Source organism: Mus pahari, chromosome X, assembly GCF_900095145.1.
Source record: "Mus pahari chromosome X, PAHARI_EIJ_v1.1, whole genome shotgun sequence".
Taxonomy (NCBI): domain Eukaryota; kingdom Metazoa; phylum Chordata; class Mammalia; order Rodentia; family Muridae; genus Mus; species Mus pahari.
In genome coordinates this window covers 128,559,712-128,570,209 of record NC_034613.1, presented here as the reverse complement: position 1 = coordinate 128,570,209, position 10,498 = coordinate 128,559,712, and the positions used below count along the sequence as shown (strand labels likewise).

Below are 10,498 nucleotides of genomic sequence, written 5' to 3'. Positions count from 1 at the left end.
AGAGAGAGAGAGAGAGAGAGAGAGAGAGAGAAGAAGAGAAGAGAAGAGAAGAGAAGAGAAGAGAAGAGAAGAGAAGAGAAGAGAAGAGAGGGTGTGGGGAGGAGAGAGAGAAAGAGAGGGCACATCAAAACACAAAATTACAAATCATAATATGTTAGCAAAAGGCTAGTAAGGTTTTTAAAAATCCTCAAGGATCTACAAAATACCATTGTATTTGTTTTGTCTTGACCACCTACTCTGCCTTCAGTGTACTTAATATATCCAGAGAGACTCCATTTGAGAGAACTAATTTTCCTTTGTGAGCAGTTACCTATTAACTTTGTGGTCAGAGATGGGAGATCATGTCCATTTCCCCCTTTCAGTGCTGGATCCCATCTGGCTTGGACTTGTAAGGCCCTATGCAAGCTTCCCCAGCCTTTCTGAGTCCACATGTGAGTGTGGAAGAAATTGTTTTCTTGCTGTCTTCCATCTCCTATGGCTTCTACAATCTTCTTTCTCCTCTGTATGTTTCCTTGAGGATTCGATGAAGACACTCATTTAAGGACTGAGTGTCCCAAGGTCTTTCATTCTCTACACATTGTCCAGTTGTGGTTCTCTGTATTTGCTTCCCTATTCTGCAGGTGGAGCACCTCTGATGATGGCTGAGCAAGGTACTGATCAGAATGTTGTTAGGAGTTATTATATTGTTGCATTCCTTTTGCAGAACAGTAGTATTTGGTCTTCCCTTGGTCCCTGGCCTGTCTAGTCTCAGGTTCTTGGCCACCAAGGCAATGTCAGGCATGGGTTCCATCTCATGAAGTGAGCCTTAAATCCAACCAGAGCATGAATGCTTACTCCCATGACTTTTGTGCCACTATTGTAGGCTATCATGGTTAATCAAAGGGATTATAGCTGAGTTGGTCTTTACCTTTCTCCTTTGAAAGTATTCAGAGTACCTTCCAGTAGCATGAACACTAGGGGTGAATAGTAGGGGTGAAGGTTCTAGTTAGGCACCAGCTTGACTTTTCTGTTTTCAGTGAGATATAGATGTGTTGTCTTTGGCAATAGAGCTTCATCATCAATTTGTAGAAATCATTCAATTGCCTTGGCAGTAGCCTGAATTGTTTGAGTGTTTCCCTGGGGTTCCTTTGGCCAACAACTCAATTATATGTAATCCATTTCTGGTACTAGAGGTTTCAGTAGCAAGAGATATCTAGTTAGGGCTTTCTTTCTCCATTATTTGATGATTACATTTATATTTCTTTTGTGCGTGTGTGATACTAAGCTTCTACTGTAGAGGCTTAATATAACCCCTTGGATGAGCTTTAGTTTTAACTGTCAGCATAATCTCATTCTGATCCTCTTCTTCCTCTCTTTCTCCATTTAATCCTCTCATTTCCGGAACACCACTCTCCCTCCCTCACCCTGTCTCTCCATAACCATAACGGCATTCTACATATTGTATCCCCCCTTCCTTGGTAAATCCTCCCATCCCTCCTAGTTCCTTACTCTATAACTAACCCCTAGGACTGTACTATTGCAGCATGCCCATTGAAGGCTTAAAAGGTAACCTACACATATAAATGTATACATATTTGTCTTTTTAGGTCTGGGTTACCTCAGTCCGGATGACTTTTCCCCTAGCTTCATCCATTTAACTATGGATTTCATTTTTATAGTTAAGTAATATTCCATTGTGTGTATGTATCACATTTTCCTTAGTCATTCATTTGTTGATGGACACCTAGACTGTTTGCAATCATGGCTGTTATGAGTTGAGCAGGAGTGAACACGGATAAGCAGTGTCTCAGTGGTAGCATGTAGAGTAATTTGGATAGATTCCTCAGAATGGTGTGGCACACCAGCAATGGATGAGCGCCCCCTTACCCCACATCCCCAGCAGCGTGTGCTCTCATTTGTTTTATTAATCTTGGCCATCCTGACTGGTGTGAGATGGAATCTCAGGGTTGTTTTGATTTGCATTTCCCTGATGACTAAGGATGTTGAAAATTATGTTAAGTGTTTCTTAGTCATTTGGGTTTCATCTTTTGAGAACTCTCTGTTTAGGTCTGTACTCCATTTTTAAAATGATTTATTTTATTGATGTCCAGTTTTTTTTTTAGTTCTTTTATATATTTTAGACCTTAGTCCTCTATTGATGTGTATTTGGTGAAGATCTTTTTCCTTCTGTAGCCTACTGCTTTGTTCAAATGATGGTGTCCATTCAGCTTTTCAAGTTGATGTCCTATTTATTAAGTGTTGTTCTTAGTACATGTGTTATGGGTTTTCTTTTGTGTGTGTGTGTGTGTGTGTTATGGGTTTTCCATTCAGGAAGTCTAACTGTGTCATTGAGGTCAAAGTTATTCCCCCACTTTTTCTTCTGTGAGATTCAGGGTTTCTGGCCTTGTGTTGGAGTCCTTTATCCATCTGGAGTTGAGTTTTATACAGGTGGATAAGTATGTATCTATTTGCATTCTTCTATATGCAGACATCCAGATTGGCCAGCCAGTTTGTGTATCTGGCTTCTTTATCTAATATTAGATGTCTATAAGTTTGTGGGCTTATGTCAGGGTCTTCACTTCTATTCCATTGATCAATATATCATTTATTTATTTATTTATTTATTTGCCAATGCCATGCTGTTTTTATTACAATTGATTTGCAGTACAATTTGAATTTAGGAATAATGGAATATACCTCCAGTAGTTTTTTTCATTGTTCAGGAATGTTTTAGCTCTCCTGGGTGTTTGGTATTTCCATATGAGTCTGATTATTGTCCTTAGCATTTTTTGTGAAGATTTGTGGTGGAATTTTGATGGGTGTTACATTGAATATGTAGATTGCTTTTGTTAAGATAGCCATTTTCACTATATTAATCCTATCAATACATGAACATGGAATATCTTTCCGTCTTCTGGTATTTTCTTTAAGCTCTTTCTTCATTGACTTCAAGATTTGAATCATACAAGTCTTTTACTTGCTTGATTAGAGTTACCTCAACATATTTTGTGTTATTTGAGGCTATTGTGAAAGGTGTTGTCTCCCTGATTTCTTTCTCAGTCCATTTGTCCTTTGTATATAAGAAGGCTACTGATTTTGTATCTTGCTACTTTTCTGAAAGTATTCGTCCGCTGTAGAAGTTTTCTGGTGGGGTTTTTAGGGTCACTTATGTATATTAATGTCATCTGCAAAGAAAGATACTTTGACTTTTTCCTTTCCATTTTTTATCCCTTTAATCTCCTTCTGTAGTCTTAATGCTATAAGTAAGTACTGTATTGATAGGTATGGAAAAAGTGGACACCCTTGTCTTCTTCATTTTAATGGAAATGCTTTGAGTTTTGCTTGGTTTAAGTTGATGTTGACTGGGCTTGTTTTAGATCACCTTTGTTATATAAAGGTCTGTACCTTATGTCCCTAGTCTCTCCAGAACTTTTTTCATGAAGGGGATTTGGATTTTCTCGGTGGCCTTTTCTTTATCTAATGGCATGATCATGTATTTTTTGTCTTTCAGCCTGTTTATGTGGTAGATTATATTTATCAATTTGCATATGTTGAACCATCCCTTTATCTCTGGGATGAAGCCTACTTAATCATGGTGGATGATCTTTTCAATGTGTTCTTAGATTCACTTCGAAAATATTTAACAAGTATTTTTATGTCTATGTTCATAAGGGAAAATGGTCTGTAATTTTCTTTGTTGTCTTTGTATGGTTTAGTTTTCAGGGTAATTGTGGACTCTTAAAAAGAATTAGGCAGTGTTCCTTCTGTTAAGGAGTCTTTGCATTAATTCTAATGGCTGGTAGAATTTTGCACTGAATTCATTGTGCCCTGGGCTTTCTTTCATTGGGGAACTTGTTTTTTTTTTTTTTTTTTTTTGAGACAGGGTTTCTCTGTATAGCCCTGGCTGTCCTGGAACTCACTTTGTAGACCAGGCTGACCTNGAACTCAGAAATCCGCCTGTCACTGCCTCCCAAGTGCTGGGATTAAAGGCGTGCGCCACCACTGCCTGGCTCATTGGGGAACTTTTAATAGTTGTTTCTATGGCCTTCACCAGGGGTTATAGGTCTCTTTCAATTGCTTATCTCATCTTGATTTAGCTTTGGTAAGTGGTATATATCAAGAAATTTATATATGCAGATGACCTAACTCAAACCCATACAGTCTCCCCATGAGCTCTGAATAGTTGGTTCTATGGGTTGTGTTCTCATGGTGTCCTCAACCCCTCTGGCTCCTACAATTTTTCCTCCCCCTTTTCCATGTAGTTCCTGAGCTCAACCTAATGTTTGGGTGTGGTCTCTGCATCTGCTCTCATTAGCTGCCTGAGGAAGCCTCTCTGATGGCAATTGGCTATGTCCCCTTTTCATCTCTAATTTTTATTAATTTGGATCCTGTGTCTTCTCTTTTGGTTAATTTGGATAAGGTTCTGTTGGTCTTACTTTGTCAAAGAACCAGCTTCTTGTTTTATTCATTCATTGTGTTCTATTTTGTTTGTTTTCTATTAATTTCAGCCCTGAGATTGATGATTTCTTGTTATCTACTACTTTTCAGAGTAGTTTCTTTTTGTTCTAGAGCTTTCAAATATGCTCTAAAGTTACTAGGATGAGATCACTACAGGTTTGTTTTTAATGCGAGCACTTTGTGCTGTGAGCTTACTCTAAGAACCACCTTCATTGTCCCTAAGTTTGGGTATATTGTGTATATTCATTTTCATCCAATTCTAGAAAATCTTTCATTTCTTTCTTGATTCCTATCTTGGTCCATTTTTATTCAGTAGAGACTTGTGCAGTTTCCATGACTTTGTAAGCTTTCTTTTGTTTCTGTTTTTGTTGGTAGCTTTAATTTGTGGTAGTCTAATAGGATCCAGGGTGTTACTTCAATTTTTTTTTCCCTGTGGAGACTTGTCTTATGACCAAGTATGTGGTCAATTTTTAAAGAAAGTTCCATGATACTCTTCTGTGTTTAGGTGAAATGTTCTGTAAATACCTATTAGGTCCATTTGATTCTGACTTTATTTAGCTCCAGCATTTCTCTGTTCATTATTTGTCTGGATGAACTATTCGTTGTTCAGAGTAGTGTATGGAAGTCTCCCACTATCAGTGTGTGGGGGTGAATATGTGATCTGAGCTGTGGTAGTATTTCTTTTACAAACTTGTTTGCCCTTGTGTTTTGTGGTATCAATATTAAGAATTGCAATGTCATCTTGGTGAATTTTTCCCTTGATGAGAATGAGTATTCCTCCTTATCGCTTCTGATTAATTTTGGTTTAAAGTCTATTTTCTTGATATGAAAATGGCTTCACCTCTTTGGTCCATTTGCTTAGAATTTCTTTTCCAACCTTTACTATAATGTGATGTCTATCCTTGATGATAAAGTGTATTTCTTGAATGCAGCAGAAAGCTGGATCCTGTCTTCAAATCCAGTCATTTGGTCTATGACTTTTTATTATAGAATTGAGACAACTAATGTTGAAGGTTACCAATGGTTATTGATTCCCATTAATTTGTTTCTATAGTATGTTTTTCTCCCCTTTTGATTTACTGGTCAGGGATTATGCATTCCTTGAGTTTTCTTGGGTGTGTCTAGCCTCTTCCATGTCTTATATTCTGTTGGTGAGGCTTGCCTATATGGTTCCTTTTCAAGTTCTAAAATCATTTCTGATTTTATGTCAGTGTGGGCTTTCTCTAGTAATTCTATTTCTACTTTGATGTCTTGAACCATTTTCATTAGTTCATTCCACAGTGTGTTTTCACAGACTTCATGAAGGGATTTATTCATAACCTCTTTAAGGTCCTTGGACAGACATAGCCATAATATATATTTTGAAGTTCTTGTCTTGTGCTTCAGTTATAGTGCATTTCTCTCAGGGTTTACTATAGAAGACATTCTGGGATAGGCACACTGTCCTGGCTATCATTGTGCTTTTATTTTGCATCTGGGATTAGGAAGATTGTAATTATAGGTGTCGATATCTGGTTTTCCCTTTGTTGGATGGGTGTTCCGTTCCTTGGATTTTGTTAATTTGTCTGGGTCTTAGGGAAGACAGTGTGATGACTGTTGTGTATGTTGCCTTGTAGAGAGTGCTTCTGTAGGCCAGTGGTTGGCAGAGAATAGTGTTGTCCTAGGAGAGAAGACTGAGAGAGGCTTTACACCTAGAAGTAGACTTCACAGGGGGTTGGGAAGTGCTGTGGGAAGCGGGGAATCTATCAAGTAGGTTGCAGCAGGGCAAAGAATTATCTAGGCAGACAGACATGAACCAAGTGATAGAGTCTCCAGTGAAAGAAGGTGGAGTAGGAGGAGGAAAAGATTGTAATGGAAGACAGGAGCTGTAATATGATAGACTTACTTGAATCCCTGCCAGCTGTAGCTACTGTAGGTTCCTGGTAGAAAGATTTTTAGGGTTTTTGGAGGCTGGCACAGGAAAGAGATGGATCAGAAGGGGTGTTGAGGAAAGAGGCAAACTGGGTTTGCCACAAGCTTTGGTGGAGTCCCCAGGGAAATGAGGCAGATTGGAAGGATTATGCCCTGTAGTTGATCTATTAGAGGGCTGGGATGGGACTGGGAAAATTGCAGTGGAGGACAGGAAAGAGGCTGAAGTTTGCCTACTTGCTTCCCAGGCCAGAGTGGACACTGGGTTCCCAGGTAGAGAGTGTTTCTAGGTATCAGCACAAAGGAACAAGAATTGGCTTGAAGGTGTAGGTGAGCTGAAAGGGCCCACAGGAAATAGGAAAGCTGGGTTTGTCTCAAGGTTTAGAGGAGTGTCCAGGGAATGAAGGCAGGATGGGAGGACCATCCCCTGCAAGCATTCTGCCAAAGGGCTGGGAATGAGACTTAGGAATTGCAATGGAAGACAGGAAGGAGAATGATGATGGCCAACCTGCTTCCAGGCCAGTTCGCCACTGGATTCCCAGGTAGAGAGTCTAGACTAGGGGCCCCATGGCCTAAGATTAGAGAATCTCTAACTGGCTACCTAAATTTGAGGAAAGGTTAGTATATGTAGTCTGCCTTAGGGAGAAGAGAAGTTGTACTTTCTAGAATTTGCCTTGAGGAGGAAGTTATAATTTAGAAAGCATGAATGAAAACAGATTGTATCTAACACTGCCAAAGGCATGATCAGTGGTGGTACAGTACAACTCATCCCTGGAGTTGCTTCAGAAAGGGGATGTGGGAAGATTCCTTAGTTGGTGTTTAAGAGAGCTGTGGAAACGTAGTCATGACTCTTGGCAGAACTGGGCTAATATGAAGTGATGGCAGTGTGGAAAAGACGATAAACACTGCAACGTGCGAGCCTTTGGTCATGCCCTGCCTCATTCTGCATTGGTAATTCTTGTTCTTTCAGCTTCCTGCGGTAGTACTGGATACCATTCTGCCTTCTCCAGTTAGTTCAGAGCTACCTTAGATGTCTCCAGTCCACCTTTATTATTGTTCCAGAAAAAGAACAGCTCAGATGATGGGTACAGTCCATTCCAATCAATGACATGTGCCTGCTTTCCACCAGAGCTGCTTGTCTAGTCTTCTGGTCCTTCTCTACCCTTTCGCCACAGCCAGCCAGTCAGTAGCATTTGTTCTATCTTCAAATTATCTCATGTTACGTTGTTATGTCCTCTTTGACATCATGCTAGTCTAAGTATCTGTCACCTTTTATTGATGGATTAGTAGTCTTATCCTACTGGAATCTTCAGCCTGGTGTCCCCTCTGGTCACTGAGATATTTTGTACCCTCATTCTACAAGTCCATCACAGAGCTGTTCCTTGACTTTGGAGTCCCCTATACTGGAGTTACTACCACATGGCCTTCATATCTTCTTCCCAGATCCTTTCCCCAAAGCAAGCATCCTTTGTTAGCAAGACTGTATCTCCTTTGCCCCTAGCATCAATTCTGTCACAAAACAGGTGTTCTGTGACTATGCTTTTACACTAAATCAATGGGTGTGTAAGTGGGTAAGCTGGATAAATGTATGGGGTGGATGGATCAGGGGTCAGAGACAAAGGCACAGACGTGGATGCTTGAATCCCCTAAGCTCCGAAGTGAACGGGGGATGCCAGTGAGGACATTGACACACAGTGTAGTCCACAGTGGCCTCGAATTGATGCCAGTTTTCCCGCCTTAGCCTCCTGAGGGCTGGACTTACAGGTATACTACCATAATTGGGTTTGTTTGGCAGTCTTTTGAAAATTAGTTCTGGGAATTACTTTGATTAACTAAATAACAGACCTTCACATTTGACAAGGTAACCACAGTGTGGGGTAGACAGAAGGACAAACAGGAATTTTTTAAAAGGTTTTTCTTTTTTTTTACGCTATGCATCTGGGGCGGGGGGGGGGGTGATACACATAAGTGCAGGTGCCCATAGAAGCCAGGAGGCATTGGATTCCCTGGAACTGGAGTTCCAAGTGGTTCTGAGATATCTGTATGGGAGATGGAGCCTAAGTCAGGTGCTCTGCAAGAGAAGTACATGTTTTAAGCACTGAGCTTTCTCTTTAATCCCAGGCTTTGATTTCTAGCATCATTTATTTAAAAGCTCATGTGGGGGCGGGAGAGATGTTTCATCTATGAAAAGTGCTTGGTCCTCTTGCAGAGAGGACCTGGGTTTGATTCCCAGCCCCCTCGTGGCAGCTCAAAACACTAGTTCCTAAGAAACTGATGACCTATTCTGGCCCCCATGGGCAATGCATGTATATGGTACACAGACAGTGAAGGTAAAAGACCTATACATAAAAGTCAATTAAAGAAGAAAGAAAGAAAAGAAACCAAAGCCTAGCTTTTCCTGGTCCAGGCTATATGACAGGATTCTTCTTTAGGACAACCAAATATTCTTATTTGTAAAATGAAACAGTTAGTTTAAATTTCGTCCTGTTTTAAGGATCTAGTTTTGGCTTTTCATTCCCTTTCCCTTTCCCAGGACTGCTTTGAAGAGGACCCAGGGCGTAAGTGGATGGATGGCTTGCTCAGTAACCCAGGGAATGAGGCTGGACCCCACATAGGGCTCTTCATGGATAGCTACCGCTACTTGCATCCAAAACAGCAGAGGGCTTTCACCTGCTGGTCAGTGGTCAGTGGTGCACGCCATCTCAACTATGGCTCTAGACTTGACTATGTACTGGGAGATAGGGCCTTGGTCATAGATACCTTCCAGGCCTCCTTCTTACTCCCTGAAGTGATGGGCTCTGACCACTGCCCTGTGGGAGCTGTCTTAAATGTATCCTGTGTGCCAGCAAAACAGTGCCCAGCTCTGTGTACCCGCTTCCTCCCCGAGTTTGCAGGTACCCAGCTCAAGATTCTTCGCTTCCTAGTTCCTCTTGAGCAAGAACCTGTGCGGGAACAGCCAGTCCTGCAGCCCAGCCATCAAATCCAGGCACAGAGACAGCCAAGCAAAGCCCGCATGCATTCAACCAGGCTTCGGAAAAGTCAAGGTGTCCCCAAAAGAAACCAGAAAAACCTGATGAGTTACTTCCAGCCTTCCTCTAACCTTTCCCAAACTTCTGGTGTGGAGCTGCCTACCCTGCCTCTGGTGGGCCCTCTTGCAACCCCAAAGACTGCAGAAGAGGTGGCAACAGCCACAGTGGTAGAAGAGAAGAACAAGGTTCCAGAGTCCAAGGATGAGAAGGGAGTAAGGACTGCCTTCTGGAAGTCTATGCTGAGTGGGCCCTCACCCATGCCCCTCTGTGGAGGCCACAGGGAGCCATGTGTGATGCGTACTGTGAAAAAAGCAGGACCCAACTTTGGTCGCCAGTTCTACATGTGTGCTAGACCCCGAGGTCCTCCCAGTGACCCCTCTTCCCGCTGTAACTTCTTCCTCTGGAGCAGGCCCAGCTGAACAGACTGAGGCATGGGGATGTCACCATGCATGGGGTCAGATGCCAGGTCTCCCCCTAGGAAGGTGTCCTTTTCCCCGAGTCTTCTTTTTGTTTTCTGCTTTCCCTCCCTTCCTTCCCTTCTCCCCCTAATGCCTCTCCCCTCTCACATCTCTGTTTCTTCCTCTTTGGACATGGAGGAGCAGGGAACTAATTTAAACCCCTTCTACCCTTGTTAGGGCATAAATAACATTTTGTTCATAAATAAAGTTCACGTCTTTGTTTCAGTAGACCATGTTGATTGGATATTTTAGATGCACTTTAAAAAGGCTCTCTCAGTTCGAGGCTTGCTTTGCCTCATATAGCCCAGTGAGTTATTACCAAGGCGGCATGGTGGAGCAGGAGGTGTGCTCCCTAGGAAGGGTGAGCTCTGGGGATTATCTGTTACTCTGAGGTTGGATCAGTGAGGAAGGTGGGTGTAGTGTGGGGGTGTGTATTCTTAAAAGGTTTCCCAAATAGTGTGTTCTACAGCTGTTACACATGAATCACCAGAGAGAAAGAATCGGTGTTTCAGCCTTCAGAGGTCCAGGGTCTGAGTTACCATAAGTCTCAGGGAAGATGGCCACCTTGGCCAGTACAGTTGGGAGGCTTTGTTGGGAGCCTTGCTGTGAGGGCATTGTATACTGTCGCCAAGCCTCTTCCTTCACCTTGAGGAAGGATAGGAAATC

The 10,498-nt window shown here is 41.9% G+C and overlaps 1 protein-coding gene across 1 annotated transcript in view; it reads left to right on the top strand.

Annotated features, from left to right (window-relative positions):
* Positions 1–10,060, top strand: part of Apex2 (apurinic/apyrimidinic endodeoxyribonuclease 2) — an 18,578-nt gene extending 8,518 nt beyond the window's left edge. Inside the window, exon 7 of the mRNA XM_021188106.2 lies at positions 8,879–10,060. Coding sequence (XP_021043765.1) covers positions 8,879–9,793 — 915 coding nt within the window. The 3' untranslated portion in view covers positions 9,794–10,060. The remainder of the gene's footprint in view (positions 1–8,878) is intronic.
* The last annotated feature ends 438 nt before the right edge of the window (positions 10,061–10,498 follow it).